General features: G+C 36.3%; 1 protein-coding gene and 2 pseudogenes across 3 annotated transcripts; all 3 read right to left on the bottom strand.

The window, feature by feature from the left end:
* Positions 1–8381: 8381 nt before the first annotated feature.
* On the bottom strand, positions 8382–9816 carry LOC148587292 (uncharacterized; annotated as a pseudogene).
* Positions 9817–11294: 1478 nt separating this feature from the next.
* LOC132191126 (transcription termination factor MTERF15, mitochondrial-like) lies at positions 11295–14627 on the bottom strand (annotated as a pseudogene). Its single transcript, XR_015911436.1, has 2 exons — positions 13261–14627; positions 11295–11696 (listed from the first exon to the last, which is right to left on the bottom strand). The product of XR_015911436.1 is annotated as a transcription termination factor MTERF15, mitochondrial-like (transcript).
* A 1770-nt stretch (positions 14628–16397) lies between these two features.
* LOC132185883 (uncharacterized) lies at positions 16398–19726 on the bottom strand. 2 transcript variants are annotated; one of them, XM_059599690.2, is made up of 2 exons: positions 18327–19726; positions 16398–16679 (listed from the first exon to the last, which is right to left on the bottom strand). In XM_059599690.2, the coding sequence occupies exon 1, from the start codon at positions 19516–19518 to the stop codon at positions 18331–18333; it is 1188 nt and encodes a 395-aa protein (XP_059455673.2). In that variant the 5' UTR covers positions 19519–19726; the 3' UTR covers positions 16398–16679; positions 18327–18330. The 2 variants fall into 2 exon arrangements, with proteins under 2 accessions (XP_059455673.2, XP_059455682.2); XM_059599699.2 differs by having other exon boundaries at positions 16398–16655.
* Between the last annotated feature and the right edge of the window lie 5237 nt (positions 19727–24963).

The raw sequence follows: 24963 nt of genomic DNA, 5'->3' as shown, positions 1-24963 counted from the left end.
TCGAGAAAAAAAAAACTCAAGGATATTAAAATTTTGAAGGGTTGACTCAGGGATTTGTTATACATTTTCCCTAAATAAAATGTATGATTTTGAATAAAATTTGAGAAAATTGATTATTTGGCATTGCAATTTTAAAAAATTGTGATTTTAAAACGTTAAAAATTATAATTCTTCCAAATCGCAGATAAGGAGTTGTTGTTTTTAATGGCTAAAATTGTGATTTTAAAAACTAAACTGCGATTTTTTCAAACGCTTTAACTTCTTTTTAAAAATCATGTTTTAAAATTACACATTTTAAAATCACTATTTTTAATCGTACTTTTTAAAATCGTAATTTTAAATATACCCTAAATGAACCTCCAAAGACATATGTTTTGCTATGGCCAATCGACTTTTGTTTGTAGTTGCAATTTCATCATTGTACATTTATATTGAAATTTGTGTGCTGTTTGTACTGAGGTAAAATATTTTTAGTTGAAAAATGCTTTCACCGTGGGTTAGTACGGAAAATTAGTGACCTCAAGCAACAACTGATGACCTCTAATGGTGGCTAAAAAATTTCTGGCAACTTCCAATAAAATCTGATGGCAAATTCCTATGACCTTTGACGGCGAATTCTAGCAAGAGGCGGCGGCCTACCACTTCCAATAACAAATTTTGACAAGTAGAGATTTCCAACGACCTCCGGCAGTGGCAGAGAATGAACTGTCAGAGAAAATGCGTATAAGAATGAGAAGTTCAAACTTGAAAATTAATTTACTATTTTAAAAAAGGAAACTCATTTTACTAATATTCAACCAAAAATGTTTTCAATTTGACCACAATTTACGAGCTTACCAAACATTGAAAAAATAAGAAAAAAAAATTAATAAAATATGTTATGTCAAAACAAATGAAGAATATTACCTAGATCAGATAAAAGCAGCTTTCGATACAATCTTCCATGTATGTCTGTTATTTTTTTTGAAATAATCACAAACCTCTTTTTCTCCATACACGAGATGAGCAACCACCAAGTTAGGCTTTTCTTTTTTTTTTTCTTTTTCTTTTTGTGAAATCACAGTGTATTTCTAACTGACTGAAAAAAAAAAAAAAAAAAAAAAAAGGAAATGCTACACACTCTCATTTCTTCACAATCATTTTTTCATTTTATTAGATGGCTTTTAAAACTACAATTAAATTTGAAATGAATCATTATTGGATTTTGCTAAATATATATGTGTGAGTGTAAAATGATAGAAGTCCCACATTGAAAAGATCTAAGAAGTGTAATTGATTAATATAGTAGTATTGGGCTCAAATCTATAGGCTTAAGCTTTTGAGTTGTGTGGTGTCTTAATATGCTATGTTATGAACTCACTAAAAAGACTCATTAAGATATCAATCTTCTTAACAAGTGGTAAACGAGCCGATAGTGGTGTGTAGTAAGGAGGAGTGGCACATGCACACATAAAAGCTTCTTGGAGTAAAGACAAAAAAAGTGCAAATGAGTTAGAACAAAGATGCAAGCTCTGAGCATGAATATGAGTCCCTAGAGAAGGAGCAACAAGGTTCAAGGCACAAGGCACAAAAAGAAGTCCATGAAGTAGGGACAAAGGTATGTGGCGTGGACAAAACCCACAAGTGATCTTGGAGATGGCTCATAAGATTGATAAAATGTTTTCTTTTGAGGGGAAGTGTAGCAATGTGATGATGAACTCATACATAAGGGGGGGATTGTTGAGTATATATGTGTGAGTGAAAATGATAGAAGTCCCACATTGAAAAGATCTAAGAAGTGTGAGGGGTTAATAGAGTACTGTTGGGCTCAAATTCATAGGCTTAAGCTTTTGGGTTATGTTATCTCAACATACTATGTTATAAGCTCACTAAAAAGACTCCTAATATATCAATTTTCCTAAAGAAAGTGTGAAAATGAGTGTAAGAAAGTGGAAGTGTGTATAACAGCTTTCTAGTACGCAGTAACTGCACTCTCACTCCCTTCCTTAAATGTAGGTAAAACTTCCAAAAAAAACCATTTTGGCGTTTCCTAAATAAAGGAAAACAAAAATGCTACCCTACACTTAGGATAACACTTTTGTTTCCTTTACCTTTATTTTGTTAAAAAAAATGATTCTCTTTCCTTTGTTTCTTCTCAGTTTCGCATATCATTTATTTAAAATAGTATTTAAATGAGTTTTCCTTTTCTCTCTATTTCTCTTAACATTTATTTGATGAGAGCCCTTACTATCAGGTCATGCCTTAAAACCTTCTTTTATAGCATCCAATCAAATTTTGACACCTCACTTAAAACACCAAAATACAATACAATAGGATTAACCACATATGATTACATCTCCTTCTAACCCACTTCGACAGTGACACCATAGATTTTGGTGGCTACGTTTGGCCAGAACCCAAATTGGAACCCAACAGAACCAACCCACAAAACCCACCCCCACTGGAACCCAACCCGAACCAACCTACAAAACCCACCCACTTTCCACTACCCCAAGCAGACGAACAGAGTGAGATTGAGTGATCAAAATGAAGGAAGAGAGAGAGAGAGCTGTGAGAGGGACGAAGACAGTGAGGCAAGAGAAAGAGAGAGGCTGTTGAGCCAAATACCCACCAAAATTAATAGGCGAATATTTGGTACGTTTTAACTCGCAAGTGCATAAAATCAAAACAGTAGTATAAGGTGCAAGTACGAGATCATTCCCACGAGGATTGATAAATTTTTATTAAAATTAATTTCGTAAATAAAACAAGATAAAAGATTGATTTTGATTTAATAAAGATAAAAGGTAGGGTTTTGATATCCACCACTAATCATACTCAAATAATATAACAATATATCAATGTTCCAATCATATCAAGATTTCTTAATGTTTGTCAACTTAAGGACATGGGTGTATATTCCTTAAGATATAGATCTCCCTAAGAAATGAATTAGGCATGAGTATATTCTCTAACTCTTTTCTTTCTCAGAGGATTTAGCATGGGTGTTTACTAAGTTGTTCTATAAGAAAGCATAAATCAATGAAAATCAACAAACACATGGAGCCTAGGGCATGGGTGTATACTCCCGGTTTCCCATGTTGATTACCCTAAGAACCCGCAAAAATATCTTTTGTCACTCTTTTAAGCCTAGGACCCGGTCATCCAAATTGACTTAAATAACTAATCTATACCACATGCATATATTGGCCAAGCATATTCATATGATGAATTCAATAAAGTAGGGAATAATCAAGTTAAGCATCACAATATGATTATCACAAAGACGCCAATATTGAAATATTAAAGAGACACGATTAGGGCTTTAATCTAACCATACTAAAGTATTTAGTTACACATAAATTGGATGCTAATCATACTCATAATAAAATAAGAAGAAAAAGAATAAACCCGAAAAAACGATTCCTTGAAGAGCCTTTAATTCTTCTCCTAGAGCTTGTCCCCTCAAAATTATATGTTTATAGGCATATTTATAGAGATTAGAGGAACCCTAGAAGCCTCTAGAAACCCTAGAAATTGTAGGTTTTAATTCCTAATCCAATTAGGACTAGGAAAACCTAGTTTGGGTTGAAAAAAGACTATTTCTGCAAGCTGCCATGTGAGATGGCACGAATGCGCTCGAGCGTAAGGCTACAATCGATCATTCTCCTGCTGAGCTCAAGCGCAGATGCGCTAGAGCATTCTTCTTGTGCGCATGAGTGCACACCTGCGCTCGCTCCTTGACTTGGGTGCTCGAGCGCTAATGCATTTGAGCCTAGGTGTAGTGCGCTCAAGCGCACTGCACCTGAATGCTTACTTTTGATCCAAGACTTCTAGCTTTTTCTCAAAATTGCGCTTTAAGTTCGAATTTTCCAGAATTGCATTATTTTCCTCAAAAACCTATAAAAACACAGCAAATACAAAAATCAAATAAAATAGCACAAAAATAACAAAACTAAGAAATTGACAAATGCAAATTAAATGGCTAAAATATGAATATTTTAGCACTTATCAGAGGCGGAGAAGCAGAAAATGACCCACGTATGGCCACGGCGGTGCCGTGAGGCGGTATGGAGCGACTAATACAGCTCTGTTCCGGCATGAATTGTTACGTGTCTTTCAAGAGATCCACGTGTCCTTCATCAGTTACTTGGTTGTGTTATGACTGTTAAGGTCCTTATTAAATAAATGTGCCCTTTGGACTACTGCCAGTTATGTTTATGTTTTAATTGTAATAATTCAGTATTGTAACAGGTCCGTTATTATTGGGTCAGTTACTACAGTGGTGTAATGGGTCAGTTATTGTAACTCTTATTTAATTGCCTTGGTGAATGAGTAGAGCATCCAATTTGAAGCCAAAAGCAAAGTGTGGAGGACAAGACCCCCTCGAAGTGGTCTACCTGTTCAATTTCATTTCCTTTACAAACCACCCATTACAATTTGGTATTAGAGCCTCCGATCCTCGGATGGCAGAAGGTACAAGGATGAACCAATTCTTTGAGACCTTAAATCAACTTAAGGCTCAACAAGCTACATATCAGGAGACACAAGAAGTTCACCAGAAAATGTTTACAGAAATTACTCAACAACTCGGCAACCTAGTCGCTAGCTATGAATCTTTGTCTAGAAGGGAAAAAGATGGCGAAGGGTCTTCCAAATCAGCAAGGGCAGCACCACACTAGATGGGAGAATCACAATTTTGAAGACGGTATTCCAAGGCATTCCCTTAAGCTGGATATTCCCAGGTTCAATGGGGACCTGGGAATATCCAGGTGGATTTCACCATAAAATGTTTACAGAAATTACTCAACAACTCGGCAACCTAGTCGCTAGCTATGAATCTTTGTCTAAAGGGGAAAAAGATGGCGAAGGGTCTTCCAAATCAGCAAGGGCAGCACCACACTAGATGGGAGAATCACAATTTTGAAGAAGGTATTCCAAGGCGTTCCCTTAAGTTGGATATTCCCAGGTTCAATGGGGACAACCCCACGGGTTTGATCCTTCAAGCGCAACAGTTCTTTGAGTTTCACCAAATTCCAGCCCAACAAAGGATTACTATATCTTCATTTTACATGGAGGGAAGAGCCTTACTGTGGTATCAATGGATGGCGGAGTCTAGAGCGTTGAAATCTTGGGAAGAGTTCACCCGAGCTCTGACTGTGAGGTTTGGCTCATCCTTGTTTGAGGATCTAGTGGCAACCTTCACCAAGCTAAGGCAAATAGGGTCAGTTGAGGAGTACCAGTCCCAATTAGAAGTCCTGTCCAGCAAAATACAAGGGATAGATGAGGATTTTAAGGTTAGTAGTTTTATTAGTGGACTGAAGGAGGAGATAAGGATTATTGTAACCATATTCAAGCCATCTACCCTCATAGCAGCCTTCGGCTTAGCAAGGTTGCAGAAGGAAAGGGAAGCCTTGAGCAGAAAGGGTCCAAAATCAAAAGGTGGAAAGTTGAATTACCTTAGTATCACTAGGCCAGACATCTCATATGTAGTGAGTGTTGTTAGTCAGTTTTTGGAGGCTCCTAGGGTTTTACATTGGGAAGCTGTTACTCGTATTGTTCAATATTTGAAAAGAGCTCATCGCCTTGGGATCTTGTTTAGACAGAATGGACACCTTCGGGTAGAAGGGTTTACTGATGCAGATTGCGCAGGTTCTCCCTCAGAGAGGCGATCTACCACAGGATATTGTATATTCTTGGGTGGTAATTTGGTGACTTGGAAAAGCAAAAAACAGACAGTGCTGGCACGATCCGGTGCTGAAGCAGAATATAGGGCAATGTCTAATACTATTAGTGAATTGATGTGGTTACAACATTTCCTTTAGAAGATCAGGTTCGTTGCTCCTACTCCTATCTCGTTATTTTATGATAATCAAGTTGCTACACATATTGCGTCCAACTCTATTTTTCATGAAAGAACCAAGCATCATATTGAGGTCAATTGTCATTTTGTTCGAGATAAGATACTCAGCGGAGATATATCTACACCATTCGTGAAGTCTGGAGATTAACTAGCTGATATATTTACAAAACCCATGTGTCGGAAGAAGTTAGAGCTTATTTGTTCCAAGCTGGACTTATATGATATATATGTTTCAGCTTGAGGGAGAGTGTTAAGAGAATGTTTTTCTAGTTGTTTTTTGTTTGCTTGTATCTTTCAAGCTGGATTCATATGATATATATGCTCTAGCTTGAGGGGGAGTGTTAGAAGTGTTAGGGTTTGAGTCATTAGGGTTTTGGGGTAGTTTAGTCTTTATGGTATTTTCCTAATCCTATATAATAGGATGTTTGTATTAGGTTAACATAAGTTGAATAATATAATAGCCTCCATCTTTTGTGTCTAAACCGTTCATACAAACTTTAATAGGCAGCATCATTGACTGTTGTTAATGCAGGATATGTTGAATCATGGGAATCTTCAGCTACGACATGATCATTGCCTTGATGAGGCTTTGCTTTCAAAGCTGGTGAGGATGAGGTGTCTGCATGATCAGTGAGGTTGAGAGGAGCTGGCAGCTTAGCAGGCTTAGATGAGTCATGTAGTCTAACGAGAGGAAGTAGATGAGAGGTTGGAGAGTGATTTTTTAGATAAAAGGAAAGGAAAGGTGACGGTTTTATCAGATTTTACTTTGTATAGCACGAAGTGGTAGAAGGAATTTGTATGTATGCATGCGTGTGGGTGACGAAGTGGTTGAAGGAATTTGTATGTATGGTGTGTGTGTGTGTGTGTGTGTGAGAGAGAGAGAGAGAGAGAGAGAGAGAGAGAGATGGGAATTTGGGATTCGGGAATGAAGGACGAGTTGGGTGGTGGGATGGCCGAGAGAGCTGGCGTGGGGAAGAAGCAGCAAACAAACTGTCCTATACACCCATGACCCATCAATCCAACAGGTGCAGATCAGATAAAAAACCAGAGCATTTTCTGTCCTACATTTCCAGGAAACCAAACATACATCTAGGGCAATAAACACAAACATCAACTACCAAACTATAATACACCCACGAATTTTCGAACCAAAAAACGTTAGCCGAGTGAGCAAGACAACCCACATCTTAGTAAGAAAAATCACAGATCTGACAGCTATAGCAAGGAAAAACTAAAACAAAGTTTAACCATAGAGACAAAGAGAGTTTGTGGTACTCGAGCATATCAGCAGAATACTGATAGGAAAGAAATAGAAAGAAAAAAAAAATAGAAATAGAAACAATACCAAGTTCTTTTTTTTTTTTTTTGATATGTAGAAACAATACCAAGTTCTAAAGCATGCATAATTGCAAGTCAATGAGTCAAACAATCTGAGAAGGGCAAAACAAACAGACATAAATTAATGGAATAGGGAAACCTTGACACCAGCGATATATTAGGCAGTGTTGTCTGGAAGCTATACATATTGATCTTTGTTCTTTTTACATTGAAAATTGAAACTGGTATCATCTTTCCTTAGAAAAAAGCAAAAGAGAGTGATATTTACAGTTCATATATGCTCTCTACTGTTTGGAACTTCAAATTTCAAACAGACAAAAGCAAAAGAGAGAGTGATATTAACAATGAAAGAACAACCATATATCAAATTTCAACAAACCTATTTGATTTAAATGGAAAAATAAAAAGGAGAAAAAGGAATCCATCGAAAACCAGACATTGGCCAACTTCAAAGTACATTTGGGCATGGTTTCATTGTAAAACAAGAGAAAGAAGGAACTAAGCAGCAAATAAAAAAGGGATTATCAACAACACAAGTCCATCAGCCTCGTCTACTCAGACTTGTTAGCATCCACAGCTTTGTTACTCAATCTGTTCCACATTGTTTTGGACAACACCCTTGATTTTGTCTATTCAACAAGGGAATACACTTACTAGTTTACAAGCCGGTTCACAGTAATACCACCTGCCCCCCTAGCTGACCTAATCAATTAGGTTTTCCATGTGTTTTCATGGTGTCAGATGTAAGTCCATAGTCCCTTTGGAGCAGAACACAGTAGATTGATAACATAGTCTACCATAAGAAAAACATATTCCCAAAAAGAAAGTCAATGAACAGCGTGTCATGCCTCTTGTGACTCATGAACTACTCACAGTAGATTGATCATCGTAGTCTCTATACATCAAAGAGATTCAAAAAAGCACATGAACCATCAAAAAACACAGACCAATGACATTAATTAATCACATTGAGAAATACACATTCTCATGATACAATCGTCTTGGTGTCAATCTAGGATGTTCCCTAACACTGAAAAATAGGCTGCACGAAATATATATATATATATATATATATATATATATATATATATATATATATATATATATATAAAGTCATAAAAATCAGTCATTGCCTGTATTTCAGGGGTGGTTGGGAAGGGAGAATTCAAACACAAGTGGCGATATGTGAGCAAGGATTTTGATGATTGGAATCTAAAACTATGTCATAGCATACTAATCGGTATTTTTGATTTGGACATCACATTGTCCATGTCAAAACAGAGCAAGATAATACAAATCCAATGCCCAATAACTAACTTTTTGGCCAGACAATACCCAATAAATTGAAAATGCTATAACTGCCAACAATGACAAAAATCAAATTGGAAGTCAAAATGTTACAAGTCCTCCATCCCACATACCTTCTCAGTTCTCAGACTGAAATCCTACATCCAGAAGACATCTTACCCTGATATACATTCAATAATTCAGGAACATCATCCTGAAACCTGATCACAAACAGCTCCAAAAACTTCCTCTCAGTCGGTTTCAAGAAAGTCCCCAAGGCCAAGTTATTCTTGACCAAACCCTTGGCTAGCAAAATTTGAACAACCGACCACCGAGGGATAATTCTCTTTTCCAAGCTTAATTTTATAACTACAGGATTTGTAGCAATATGTTTTGGTGGCCAACCAACTTTTGTCACAACGAAATCCATTGTTTTCGTCATCTTCTCTTCTGAAGATAGCATACAACTTGGAAACCTTTTAAATGCTGCGAGGGCCATGTCCTACCAACCCCACCTCCTATAAAGCTCCAATTTTGATTCCAGCTTTGGTTTACTCATCTTCAATAACACCTGGATTGCCTCGACAAACGCCGTTTTCATTGGATCGAATCCCATTTCCATAACCTGGTGGACAGCCTCAACAAACTTAGTATGCTTAATAAAAGCGGAAGAGGGATAATTAGTTACCAGGAAAGAGATTGTAGATGGAGGCGCTCCAAGTTGTCTCAAAAGTGCAATGTTAGGAGCCATAGTATTCGTTTCATCACATAGAAAAGACCGTGGTGAGCGCTTGAAGGTTTTCAGGACTTTCTCGTCGACAAGAAGTACACTCTTGAGGAAATCATAGAAGGGGATAAGACGTTTCTTTAAGTTGCTTTTGAACAGAAATGGGTTTGACGAGAGGATGGTAATGAGTTCAGAGCTAGAAACCCCTATGGAACGCAAAAGCTCAATCTTGGGCAAAAGGGTCTTCTCAGGATCAGATAAAAGAACCGGGGGATGCTTCCTAACGATGTGGGAGATCTGGTCATTGCTGAATCCATTCTCCTTGAAAAGATTCAGCACTGAGTCTGGTCTCTCTGGGCTCTGAAATAGTACCCTCTGGGAGGCTAAAATTGCAAATTTTGCGGGCAACCCACAAGAGTGTATGAGGTAAGACACTGCAAAAGAATGTTTTTCCTCTTCTTCTGGTTTTTTATTAGATTCAGGTAAACTGCTTACTGATGTAAACGATTTGACAATAAAAAAACCATTTTGCTGAAGAAAACCCAAATGGGTTCTCCTGTGTTTGAGTGGTAGTGGCGGTCTTGAACAGAGAAAACGAAACATAACTTGACTCACCAAAAGTTTTACTGAGACAGCTTCAACTATGCTCCTCTAACTGTTTGATTTAATCCTTCAGAGAACACTGCCCTGTAAAGAGTGAAGACTCTGAACTCTTCATGCGCTTCTAATCTGAGGGGCGCTTGAGCTCCATCAATAAATAATATGCAAAAAAATGCTTTATTTGTACTGGAAATATGTTGCTCGACGACGGAAACCAACACCAAAGTAAACCACTTTTGTTTGGCCTGCGAAGGACTCTTTTCGCCCTTGCTTAATTGTAAGAGTTGAAGACTTAATTTGGGTATTATTGTCCTTTTAGTGATACCATTTTGTTCTGTATGCCTATGGCAGAAAATTCAATAGCTTTAGCCTTTAGAAGCGAGTTTCCCTTGTTCAACTATAAATTTCAACTGATTTTGGTTTGCTACATCTTAATTTTGATTGCAAACACAGAACATGATGTTATGGAATGTTGGAGAGGTCAAATAAAACTAATAAATATGATATATTTGAAAGATGGTGCATAATTGATAGTAAAGAGAATGTTGGCAATAAAGTGGAAGTCTGATAATATGTGTATTTTTTTTAAAAAAAAAAAAAAGAAAAGAAAAGAAAAAAAGAAAAGATCATGGGAAAATGATTTACCTTGAAAAATGTTTTTGATGTTTGGCTTGTACGGAAAATCAGCGACGGCAGGCAACAACCAATGACCTTCGACGGCAAGCAACAACTAATGACCTTCAACGGCAACCAAAAACGGCATGTGACTTATGGCAACTTCCAACAAAATCTGATGGCGGATTTCTATGATCTTTGACGGCAAATCGAGCGGGAGGCGATGGCTGGTGACTTCTGGCAACAAATTCTAGTAGGCATAGATTTCCAACAACCTCGAGCAGCAACAAAGAATAAACTACGCAAAACGATTATATGAATAGAAAATAAAAAATAGTTTGATAATCTAAATTTTTTTTTTCAAAAAAAATAAAAAATAAAACCAAAGGTGTTGTTAGTGCTCTGAAAATGTTGACATATGAGAGGAACAATTGAATTCTAGATTACTTATGAATCCACTCATAACTTCACGGATGTTTTTGGCATTTCCAGTTTAGGAGGGATTCTGCTGATTAAATACAGTTGTATTTCACACTAAACTCATCATTACAAGGAAAAAAAAAATGAATTCATGAATCCATTGACAAATACATGCAATAACACACAACTACATACCAAGAAACCCTTGGCTCAATGTAGCATCAGAATTCACATAATTCAATGGTATAGTTACCTGCATTTGTGTGAGACACCGTTTATTTCCTCGTAAAATGTTTTTCCTTAGAAAATGTTTTGAGTAAAATTACCTTTCAAAAAAATGATTTCAACTAAAAACATTTTCCAGCGTTTTGCTGTTACAGAGAATCAACAAACATTTCTTATACTTTCATTCAATTATAATAACCTATAAAGAAACATCTACTGCTATTAATCACTAAATTCATGTAATGAAACAAGTGGTTTCATCCATTAATTTCAGAGAAAATTCTAACAAAGAGGTCACAAGATCTTTCAAATTCATCAATTTTCCCATCCTACTCCCAGATTACATAAAAATGAAAAAGAAGCAACTCGATTGACTAGAGAAAGCTAAGGCTTCTTTAGAGACTTGGTGGCCCAGGATGGAGACTAGGGCTCTTTGGCAGCTTTTTTCGCCGTCTTCTTGGGCAAGGGAACAGGGTTGATATTGGGAAAGACAACACCATGAGCAACGGTAACTTCCCAAGGTCTTCATCGTTCCTCACAGCCAGCAGTTCTTGTTGTCACGAGCTGCATTTCCAGCCAACTCCAGCACTTTCACACACATTTATGCACAATGACTTCATAATCAAGAACGAAAACTAGAGGCTGAAATTGAAGCAGTGCAGAACAGAAAAATATCAAACACATACTAAAAACTCCATATTAAATAGCCATTTTGATGAGTTTTCAGAAATTTATGAAAGGTCAAACCCACATGGAGAAAAGTAAAACCTACAAAATTTCCACTAAATGAAACAATGGTTCGGTCCAAGAAATACTTCCACAAGTTTTTTGCACAATCACAAAACTCATCTTCTCCAACCATGAGATGAGCTACCGGTATTATATTTGAATGAATAAAATGAAATATACCTACTGTGCAGCAAAAGCATACATAACAACATCTACTGGAAAGATGTTTTTGCATTTAAAGTGGACATGTGAGAAACACGATTGAATTCTAGACTCTACTTATGAATCAACTTAAGCTTCAAGGATGTTTTGGCATTTACAGTACATGAGGAATCTCGCTAATTAAAGCTAGTGGTAATCTAGGCCGAACTCATGGGATTAGTAATTACCTGCCTGAATTGCTAGTAGGTAATGTTTCATGTCCATTCATTGATGCTTTTGGAAGGTCAGCTAAGGACAACGGGAAACCCTTGGGTCAAAGTAGAATCAGAATTCACCAAGTCCAATGGAGTAGTTTCCTACTTTCTGTCTTAATTATTACTTAGTTGCTAGTATATGATTCTTTGTTTCAATTTGCTCATATATAACCAGCTCTACAATTTTTGCACATTATATAACCCAACTGAATTAACGACCTAATTGCTTTCTTCGGAATCTAATCCACAACATCATAACACCACTACTCTTTGCAGATGAGCCTGTGACTGCAGTAGAAAATTTTAAGCATCACACATCCACAGAATGCATAACCATTGAGATGACACCACAACACCCAAAGACAACAAATAAATACCAATGGATTGCTGGCCACATATTATGAGTTCGCATGTAAAATGATAAAGGAGAAAACACAATCCATATACAGAAGTTCTCAGTTCAACAATGCAACCTATTTCTCTATATGCTTGGAGGATGATCTTGTCAAGATAACTCAAAACTGTCCAAAGACTCCATTTAATTAAAATATCATAATAGGCCTAATGTAGGTCAACTAGATAGCAAATTCACAGGTTATAAAGTGCCTTATGCCATAAGCACACACAGAACCAATCACATTAAGCGCATTGAGAAATAGACAATCATGATACAATCGTCTTGGTGTCAAGCCAGGATGTTCCATAACACTAAAAAATAGGCTGAGCAAAAACAAAAGCCATAAGAATCAGTCATTGCCTGTATTTCAGGGTCATTTTTCTTTTTTCAGGGGTGGTTGGGAAGGGGGAATTCAAACACAAGTGGCGAAATGTGAGTTAGGATTTTGTTTGGAATCTAAAAACTATGTCACAGCATAATATTTGATATTTTTGACTTGGACATCACATTTTCCATGTAAAACAGAGCAAGATAATACAAGTCCAATGCCCAATAACTTACTTTTCGCCCAGACAATACCCAATAAACTGAAAATGCTATACTGCCAACTAAGACACAAATCAAATTGGGAGTCAAAATGTTACAAGTTTTCTATCCCACATACCTTCTCAGACTGAAATCCGACATCCAGAAGACATCTTATCCTGATATGCATTCAATAATTCAGGAACATCATCCTGAAATCTGATCACAAACAGCTCCAAAAACTCCCTCTCAGTTGGTTTCAAGAAAGTCCCCAAGGCCAAGTTATTCTTGACCAAACCCTTGGCTAGCAAAATTTGAACAACCGAGCACCGAGGGATAATTCTCTTTTTCAAGTTTAAATTTATAACAGAAGAATATGTAGCAATATTTGCTGATGGCCAACCAATTTTGTTCACAAGGAAATCCATTGTTTTTGTGATCTTCTCTTCTGAAGATTGCATACAATTTGGAAACCTTTTAAATGCTGCGAGGGCCATGTCCTTTGACCAACCTCACCTCTTATAAAGCTCAAATCTTGATTCCAACTTTGGTTTCTTCATCTTCAATAACACCTGGATTGCCAGGACAAACACCGTTTTCGAGGGATCGAATCCCATTTCCATAGCCTGGTGGACAGCCTCAACAAGCCTAGTATGCTTAATAAAAGCTGCAGAGGGATAATTAGTTACCAGGAAAGATATTGTAGATGAAGGCGCTCCAAGTTGTCTCAAAAGTGCAATGTTACGAGCAATAGTATTCGTTACATCATTTAGACAAGCCCGTGGTGCGCGCTTGAAAGTTGTCAGCACTTTCTCGTCAACAAGAAGCACACTCTTGAGGAAATCATAGCAGGGGATAACACGTTTCCTTAAGTTGCATCTGAACAGAAATGGGTATGAAGAGATGAATGAGGTCAGAGCTCGAAACCCCTATGGAACGCAAAAACTCAATCTTGGGCAGAAGGGTCTTCTCAGGATCAGATAAAATAATCAGTGGATACTTCCTAACGATTTTGGAGATCTGGTCATTGCTGATTCCATTCTCTTTGAAAAGATTCAGCACCGAGTCTGGTCTTTCTGGGCTCTGAAATATTAGCCTCCGGGATTTTAAAATAGCAGATTTTGTGGACAACCCACAAGAGTTGATGAGGTAAGACACTGCAAAAGAATGTTTTTCCTCTTCTTCTGGTTTTTGACTAGATTCAGGTAAGCTAACTACTGATGTAAACGATTTGACAATAAAGAAGCCATTTTGCTGAAGAAAACCCAATTGGGTCCTCCTGTATTTGAGTTGTACTAGCTGTCTTGAACAGAGAAAACCAAACATAACTTGACTCACCAAAAGTTTTACTGAGACAGCTTCAACTGGACTCTTGTAATTTCTTCAGGGAATACTGCCCTTTGAAGACTCTGAACTCTTCATGCGCTTCTAATCTCCGGGGCGCTTGAGCAAAAAAAGAAGCTTTATTTGTACCGGAAATATGTTGCTCGAGGACGGAAAGTCGGAAACCATTCGAGGTGCTTTTCTGGTTGTGATTTTATAAATAAAATGTGTGATTTTAAATTAAATTGGAAAAAATTGATTATTTGGCATTGAATTTTAAAAAAATTTCGATTTCAAAACCTAAAAGATTTTCATATTTTCAAATTGCGAATAAGGAGGTGTTTTTTAAAGGCTATAATTGCAATTTTAAAAACCAAACTGCAATTTTACCAAACGCTTTAACTGTGTTTTTAAAAATCATATTTTCAAATCGCACATTTTAAAATTATTATTTTTAATCGCACTTTTTGAAATCGTAATTCCAAACATACCCTAAATGAACTTCAAAAGAAAATGTTTATGCTATGGCCAATCGACTTTTGTACATTATCATTTTGTAGTTTCAATTTCATCATTATACTGAAATTCGTGTTTTGTTTGTATTGAGGTAAAATGTTTTTTTTGTTGAAAAATGCTTTCAACATTGGTTTGTAGGGAAAATCAGTGACCTCAAGCAACAATTGATGACCTCTAATTGTGGCCAAATTTTTTTTGGCAACTTCCAATGAAATCTAATGGCAGATTCCAATGGGATGGCTAATTCCAGCAAGAGACGGAGGTCTACCACTTCCAATAACATATTCCGACAGGTAAAGATTTCCAACAACCTCCAACGGCGACAGAGAATGAATTACTAGAGAAAATGCGTATAAGAAGGAGAAGTTCAAACTTGAAAAATAATTTACAATTAAAATAATCACAAGCCTTTTTTTCTCCAACCATGAGATGAGTAACCACTAAGATAGGGCCTTTTTTTTTTTTTTTTGTGAAAGCATAGTATATTTATTACTGCATAATAAAAGGAGGAAATACTACACACTATCACTTCTTCACAATCATTTATCCACTGCATTAGATGACTTCTAAAACTACCATTAAATTTGAAATGAATTATTATTAGATTTTGTTGATTATATATATTTGAGAGTAAAATGATAGAAGTCCCACATTTAAAAGATCTAAGAAGTGTGATTGGTTAATATAGTAGTGTTGGGCTCAAATCCATAGGCTTTAGCTTTTGAGTAGTGTGGTGTTTTAACATACTATGTTATGAGCTCACTAAAAAGATTCCCTAAAGTATCAATCTTCCTAACAAGTGGTATTAGAGCCGATGGTGGTATGCGGTAAGGTGGAGTGGCACATGCACAAACAAAAGTTTCTTAGAGTATAGACAAAAAAAGTGCAAAGTGCGAACATAGATGATTGTTGACAATGGTTCACGGAGTTAGAATAGGAGTCCGTGGAGATGGAGCAACAAGGTTCATGGCACCAAGGCACAACATGAAATCCATGAAGTAGGAACAAAGGTGCGTGGTGTAGACAAAACCTACATAGCCCACAAGTAATCTTGGAGAGGGCCCATAAGATTGATAAAAAGCTTCATTTTGAGAGGAAGTGTAGCAATGTGATAATAGACTCATACATAAAGGGGAAATTGTTGAGTATCTATGTGTGAGTGTAAAATGATATAAGTCCCACATTGAAAAGATCTAAGAAGTGTGAGTGGTTAATAAAGTAGTGTTGGGTTCAACTCCATAGGCTTAAGCTTTTGGGTTATGTCGTTCGAAATGTTTTTAGTAAAATCACTTTTCAGAAAAATGATTTCATCTGAAAACATTTTCCAGCATTTTGGTGTTACGGAAAATCATCAAATATTTTTTTATAATTTCATTCTATCATAACAACCTATAAAGAAAGATCTACTTCATGCTATTAATCACTAAATCCATGTAATGAAACAAGCGGTTTCATCCATTAATTCAGAGAAAATCCTAACAAAGAGGACACACGATCTTTCAAAATCATCAATTTTCCCCAACATAAACAACAAAAAACAAGATCCATCCTACACCCAGATTACATACAAATGAAAAAGAAGCAACTCGATTGACTAGAGAAAGCTAAGCCTTCTTTCAGGACTTGGTGGCCCCGGATGGAGACTTGGGCTCTTTGGCAGCCTTGGAATGATCTTGTTCTTCTTGTTGTCACGAGCTGCATTTCCAGCCAACTCCAGCACTTTCACACACATTTATGCACAATGAATTCATAATAAAGAACGAAAACAAGAGGCTGAAATTGAAGCAGTGCAGAACAGAAAAATATCAAAAGAAAAGAAACACACCACCTCACTTTGCAATCAAACACATACTAGAAACTCTATATTAAATAGCCATTTTGACTAGTTTCAGAATTTATGAAAGGTCAAACCCACATGGAGAACAGTAAAACCAATAAAATTTCCACATGTTATCTCGAAAAAATTACCAAATGAAACAATGGGTTCGTCCAAGAAATATTTCCACAAGTTTTTTGCACAATCACAAAACTCTTCTTCTCCAGCCATGAGATGAGCTACCGGTAGTATATCTGAATGCATAAAAAGAAATATACCTGCTGTCCAGCAAAAGCATAGATAACAACATCTATACGAAAGATTGAATCTAGACTGCACTTATGAATCCACTTAAACTTCAAGGATGTTTGGGCATTTACAGTACATGAGGGATCCCACTAATTAAAACTAGTTGTAATCTAGGCTGAACTCATGGGATTAGTATCCACGGTAATTACTTGCCCAAATTGCTAGTAGGTAATGCTTCATACCATTACTTGCCCAAATTGCTAGTATGTAATGTTTCATGCCATTCATTGATGCTCTTGGAAGGTCAGCTAAGGACAACGGGAAACCCTAGGATCAAAGTAGAATTAGAATTCACCTACTCCAATGGAATAGTAACCTACTTTCTGTCTTAATTATTACATAGTTGCTAGTATATGATTCTTTGTTTCAATTAGCTCCTATATAACCAGCTCTACAATTTTTGCACCTTATATAACCCAACTGAATTAATGACCTAATTGCTTTCTTCCGAAGCTAATCCACATCATCATAACGGCACTCTTTGCAGATGAGCCTGTGATTGCAGTAGAAAATTTTAAGCATCACACAACCACAGAATGCATAACCATTGAGATGACACCACAACACCCAAAGACAACAAATAAATACCAATGGATTGCCGGCCACATATGATGAGTTCGCATGTAAAATGATAAAGGAGAAAACACAAGCTACCTATTTCTCCATATACTTGGAGGATGATCTTGTTAAGAGGACTCAAAACTGTCCAAAGACTCCATTTCATTAAAATATCATAATAGGCCTAATGTAGGTCAACTAGATAGCAAATTCACAGGTTATAAAGTGCCTTATCCCTTAAGCACACGCATAACCAATCACATCAAGCGCATTGAGAAATAGACAATCATGATACAATCGTCCTGGTGTCAAGCCAGGATGTTCCATAACACTAAAAAATAGGCTGAACAAAAACAAAAGCCATAAAAATCAGTCATTGTCTGTATTTCAGGGTCATTTTTCTTTTTTCAGGGGTGGTTGGGAAGGGGGAATTCAAACACAAGTGGCGATATGTGAGTTAGGATTTTGTTTGTAATCTAAAAACTATGTCGCAGCAAAATATTTGATATTTCTGACTTCGACATCACATTTTCCATGTAAAACAGAGCAAGATAATACAAGTCCAATGCCCAATAACTTACTTTCTGGCCAGACAATACCCAATAAACTGAAAATGCTATACTGCCAACTAGACACAAATCAAATTGGGAGTCAAAATGTTACAAGTTTTCCATCCAACATACCTTCTCAGACTGAAATCCTACGTCCAGAAGACATCTTACCCTGATATACATTCAATAATTCAGGAAAATCATCCTGAAATCTGATCACAAACTGCTCCAAAAACTTCCTCTCAGTCGGTTTCAAGAAAGTCCCCAAGGCCAAGTTATTCTTGACCAAACCCTTGGCTTGCAAAATTTGAACAACCGACCACCGAGGGATAATTCTCTTTTCCAAGCTTAATTTTATAACTACAGCATTTGTAACAATATGTTTTGATGGCGAACCAATTTTGTTCACAAGGAAATTCATTGTTTTTGTGATCTTCTCTTCTGAAGATACCATACAATTTGGAGAGCTTTTAAATGCTGCGAGGGCCATGTCCTTTGACCAACCCCACCTCTTATAAAGCTCAAATCTTGATTCCAGCTTTGGTTTCTTCATCTTAAATAACACCTGGATTGCCTCGACAAACGCCGTTTTCATTGGATCGAATCCCATTTCCACAACCTGGTGGACAGCCTCAACAAACTTAGTATGCTTACTAAACGCTGAAGAGGGAAAATTAGTTACCAGGAAAGAGATTGTAGATGTAGGCACTCCAAGTTGTCTCAAAAGTGCAATGTTAGGAGCCATAGTATTCGTTACATCACCTAGAAAAACCCGTGGTGCGCGCTTGAAAGTTGTCAGGACTTTCTCGTCAACAAGAAGTACACTCTTGATGAAATCATAGCAGGGGATAAGACGTTTCTTTAAGTTGCTTTTGAACAGAAACGGGTTTGAAGAGATGATGGTAATGAGGTCAGAGCTCGAAACCCCTATGGAACGCAAAAGCTCAATCTTGGGCAAAAGGGACTTCTCAGGATCAGATAAAAGAATCAGGGGATGCTTCCTAACGATGTGGGAGATCTGGTCATTGCTGAATCCATTCTCTTTGAAAAGATTCAGCACTGAGTCTGGTCTCTCTGGGCTCTGAAATAGTACCCTCTGGGAGGCTAAAATTGCAGATTTTGCGGGCAACCCACAAGAGTTTATGAGGTAAGACACTGCCAAAGAATGTCTTTTCTCTTCGTCTGGTTTTTGATTAGATTCAGGTAAACTACCTGCTGATGTAAAGGATTTGACAATAAAGAAACCATTTTGCTGAAGAAAACCCAAATGGATTCTCCTGTGTTTGAGTGGTAGTAGCTGTCTTGAACAGAGAAAACGAAACATAACTTGACTCACCAAAACTTTTGCTGAGACAGCTTAAGCTATGCTCCTCTAACTGTTTGATTTAATCCTTCAGAGAACACTGCCAATCACCCACCCTTCTTTCTTCTCGATGCCCAACCATAATCGTCATTGCCAACTTCGTCAAACCCCAGCCCCACTCTAAGCCCTCCTGAAACCCATCTCAGCCACTTTGACCCCTCTTCTAATCCCCGGCAATAGTGTGAGGGAGCACGGGATGAGCGTGGTTGAATTAACAATTTTAGATTATTTTGAACCTTACTATTGCGTTCACTTAACCTCTAACTTTGGTCATTTTTGTAATTACATTTCAAAAGTTTAAAAATTATTAATTTAGGATTTCAAACTTTTAATTTTTTGCAATACCTTATCCTTATAATTTTTCGTTAAATCTTGACAGAAGTTCTTAAGTGCTCCTTTTTTTATTATTATAAAGAAAAAAAAAATTGCAAAAATTTAGGCGCTATGTCAAGATTTAATAGAATTTACAAAAATACTTACATCCAAATCATTGCAATTTTTTAATTTTTTTAAACAAAAAATTAGCGAACTTTTAAAAGGTAATTTGAATGCGCATAATTTAGGGCTGAGCAAATTCACCGACTTGCTGCCAACCGACAGATTTTTGACCGAGTTTCGACCATAGCCGACCGTGACCGCCTAAATGACGGACGGGAGGTGACATGATTTTTTCTATTCCGAATTTTTCGGTACGGTAGATGGAAGATGTTTTTCTAACTGAACCGACTTCACCAACTGACTTTGCCTACCAATTTTCCATTTTTTCACTTACCGACATTACCAACTGATATTACTGAACCCACCATTACCGACCGCCATTCGGTGACGGAACAAAAAGTTGGCAAAAATAAGTCGGTGAAATTTTCGACTTTACACATGCGAAAACACAATTTTTCTACTGAAACCAACATTACCAACCAATTCTCAGCCCTATGGCATAATAGTTGAAGCGATATTAGAGCTCATATAGGGAGGGAGGGGAGTGGGGCTTGTTCCATGACCCACCCCCCTCACACTCCCCATAAAAGATTTTGACCAAAAACATCTGGTTGAGTGAAAAAAAAAAATTACAAAACAACAAATGGAATGTCAATTATAAGATTTAAACAGTACATTTAATTAGATGGAACAGAGCTTCTTATGCTTGGTTCTTCTTTGGTTGCGAGAAATGCTTACAATTTATTCAAAATTGATAACATATGCAATCTTGTAGAGAAATTTTATCCTCAGGGTGTTTATGAACAAGATAAAGTTTCATTAATATCACTGTAGGGCTGTAAGCGAGCAAAGTTACTCGTAAACATGTTCAGGTTCGGCTCGAATTAGCTCGGTTCAGGATCGGTTCGCTTATTAAACGAACAGAGCTTGAACAAAAAATTCAAGCTCGTATAAATTTAGACTCAGCTCGTACAAGCTCGTATAAGCTTGTATAACTTCATTTTTATTATTTTTATAATATTATTTTTAACTTTGTAATGAGAACATGTTAAGTATTTTATAAAAAAAAAAAAAAAATTCTTTATAATGTAATATATATCAGTTGAATTATTGTAGTTGTGAGTATGAATATAGATATAAGTGTCTTTGTGTGTCTATAAGTGAGTTTATGTGTATGCATATGTATAGATGTGTGTGTGTATATATATATATATATATATATATATACACACACTAAGATAAACATATAAATTGAGATTAGATTATTTGATATTTGACTTAATTTCTCTAATTACCCAAACAATAAATCTTAATTATAATTAAATAACTAATAATTTGTATAAATTTGTAAGAAAAAACAAAATTGAACAATCACGATATGTACTTTATATATGAAATAATTAAATTAATTGGGTAGCTCATGAAGAAGCTCGAGCTTGGCTGAAAAATAAATGAACAGAGCTTGAACAAATTATCTTGTTTGGTGGAAAGCTCGAGCTCGTCTTGTGTTCGAAAAAAATTAAACGAACTGAGCTTGAACATTCAATACTTAGCCTGGCTCGGTTCGATTACAGCTTATATGCCTCATCATCCATATTTGTAAGACTTGTCCACAATTTCTAATTCATATCAGGCATTAGGGAAAACAAAAAGTTTAAAAGTTTATTATATGGGATATAATACTTGATCAATTGTATTTATTAAAGAAGCAGCGAGTTCAATTAGCATAATTAATATTTTTGCTTTTTTATTTTTGTATATGAAATTAAAACTGTCCAATATGTATTTTATTATATAGTATAATTTTGTTGACGTGAATAGTATTGCATAAAAGATTTTTTGTAAAAGATCTTTAAGATTAAGTCATAATTAAGGGTTAAAAACTTTTTTGCTCTGACTTTATTTTTTCTTGTATCAATGATGGTAGCTAGCTTATGGGTAAAAATGAAAATGATACCTTCATCAAACTTCTGTCCATAAATTGATAAGTTTCAGGTGGTGACGTACTAGAAGAGGATGAAGATGGTTGTGGCAATGGTCAATAGGGGGGGCGATGATCCTAGCGGTGGCAGCAACTATAGTGGTAGTGGTGAGGGGAGGGACATGAGTGATGAGAGAGCTCAGGATTGAGTGTGGTTGGACTATAAGAGGACCTAGATGATTGAACCTTATAATTATGTTTAGATGACGTGGCTAAATCAAAAAATGCATATTGGAGGAAATCATAACAAATTTTAAACTAAAAAAAAAAGAGAAATGCTAAGAAATGCCAAGTCTTCTTCTAGTGTCCTCCCAACTGTGACGTGACTTTTAAAATCACCAATAGATTAAGTCAATAATGATAATATCAAATTCAACGGTAATTTTAAAAGTTACATCACAGTTGAGAGGACACCAAGAGAACACTAGAAGAACATCTAACATTTCCCAAAAAAGAATATAGTTTTGGTTAACTTAATGTTTTCAGTGAAGTAAGGGGAAAATAGAGAGAGATTTTAGTATAAAGACTTGGTCAGAGATCCTTTTGAGGAAGTTCATGACCAAATTTCAGAAAATTATCAAATTAATCTTCTGCTTTTGAATTGGTATAAAGGGTGAAAAAAAAGAAGAAAAATTACCAATATTTCCATAAAACTACCACCCCATTTTTCAATGTATATTACATACTACCTTTGCAGCCAACCCCAGCTAGGGCTGTTAAGTGAGCGAAGCGTCTCGCGAGCAAGCTCGGGCTCGGCTCGTGCTCGACTCGAATATTAAATGAATCGCTTCATGAACACAAATCCTGGCTCGAATATTAAACGAAGTAAGCTCGGCTCGACTCGGCTAAGCTCGTATCAGCTCGTGTATGTATATATATATATAAACTAAGTAATACATAATTAATTATAAATCTCATAATTATTAAAACCTTAAAATTACATTTTTAAGCGTTAGAGAGCCTTCGTGATCAAAGAGAGAGAGAGAGCAATCATTAAAAAGACTTTGATTCAATTAGAGCAGACCCAAACGAAAGGAAGAAGAATCAAGCAGAAACTATTGAGGGAGATTGTGAAAGGTATAAACTATTGAAGAATTAAACAGACACAAACACTATCACTACCTGTCTGGTGAGCGAGAGTGAGAGAGTGGGAAATGAGAGTTCAGGTGGAAGATCCGTTGTGACTGGTGAGGGGGATTGAGAGAGAGACGTTAAAAAAATATTTTTTTGTAGGGGGCGTTATCCCAATGCAGTCTGAATGCAACCTGTTAACTTGTCCCACATTGTTAAGAAAACATCAATCTCCAAGTTTGCTTATCTATAAAAGGATGCATATCCTCTCTGTTTGAAACCAAATGCCTTGCTGTATTAACTCAGGCTCCATACTCGACTAGTCAGGTTAAGCAAATACTCATATGTAAACTAACTTCTTAAGCCGTTTAAGAGTACTTGAAGTTAAATTTTTTTTTTTAAAACAAAAACATTAAATATAAGAGCCAGCTCGCGAGTTGGCTCGGCTCGACTTATTATTAGCTCGAGCTCGATTTTTTTGGCTCGCCCTTGAGCTCGAGTAAAATTTAAACGAGCCAAGTCTGAACAAGGGAAGCTCGCTCAAGCTCAGCTCGTTTACACCCCTAACTCCAGCACTTCCACACACATTTATGCACAATGACTTCATAATCAAGAACGAAAACTAGCGGCTGAAATTGAAGCAGTTGAGAATAGAAAAAATATCAAAAGAAAAGAAACACACCACCTCACTTTGCAATCAAACGCATACTAAAACCTCCATATTAAATAGCCATTTTGATTAGTTTCAGAAGTTTATGAAAGGTCAAACCCACATGGAAAAAAGTAAAACCTAAAAAATTTCAACATGTTATCTCGGAAAAATTAACAAATGAAACAATGGGTTCATCCAAGAAAAAATGAGCTACTATTAAAGCAATGTATACATTTTCTGTCCTAAATTTCCAGGAAAGCAAACATACATACAGGGCAATAAACACAAACATCAACTACCAAACTATAACATACCCATGAAGTTTTGAACGAAAAAGTTAGCCTAGTGACCAAAACAACCCAAATATAATTAAGCAAAATCACATATCTGAGAGCTATAGCAAGTAAAAGCTAAAAACAAAGTTTCCATAGAGACAGAGAGTGTGGTACTCGAGCATATCAGCAGAATACTGATAGGAAAGAAATAGAAAGAAAAAAAAAAAATAGAAATAGAAACGATACAAAGTTCTTTTTTTTGATATGTAGAAACAATACCAAGTTCTAAAGCATGCATAACTGCAAGTCAATGAGTCGAACAATCTGAGAAGGGCAAAACAAAAAGACATAAATTAATGGAATAGGGAAACCTTGACACCAGCTATATATTAGGCAGTGTTGTCTGGAAGCAACACATATTGATCTTTGTTCTTTTTACATTGAAAATTGAAACTGGTATCATCTTTCCTTAGAAAAAAGCAAAAGAGAGAGTGATATTTACAGTTCATATATGCTCTCTCTACTGTTTGGAACTTCAAATTTCAAACAGACAAAAGCAAAAGAAAAAGTGATATTAACAATGAAAGAACCAACATATATCAAATTTCAACAAACCTATTTGATTTAAATGGAAAAATCAAAAGGAGAAAAAGGAATCCATCGAAAACCAGACATTGGCCAACTTAAACGTACATTTGGGCATGGTTTCGTTGTAAAACAAGAGAAAGAAGGAAAAAAGCAACAAATAAAAAGGGATGATCAACAACACAAGTCTAACAGCCTCATTTACTCGGACTTGTTAGCATCCACAGCTTTGTTACCCAATCTGTTCCACATTGTTTTTTTTTTTTGGATGAATAAGCACCTTCATTAAAAGCAAGACAAACCAAATACAAAGTATCACCGAATACAAGCCCTTCAAAAGGCCTAAAACAAAGCCTCACAGAGGCTGAACACCAACAAAACAAAACACAAAGCTGCAAAACATA

The sequence above is a fragment of the Corylus avellana genome, chromosome 2, assembly GCF_965113065.1.
Source record: "Corylus avellana chromosome 2, dhCorAvel1.hap1.2, whole genome shotgun sequence".
Lineage (NCBI taxonomy): Eukaryota > Viridiplantae > Streptophyta > Magnoliopsida > Fagales > Betulaceae > Corylus > Corylus avellana.
This window is presented reverse-complemented; position numbering and strand designations above follow the sequence as displayed.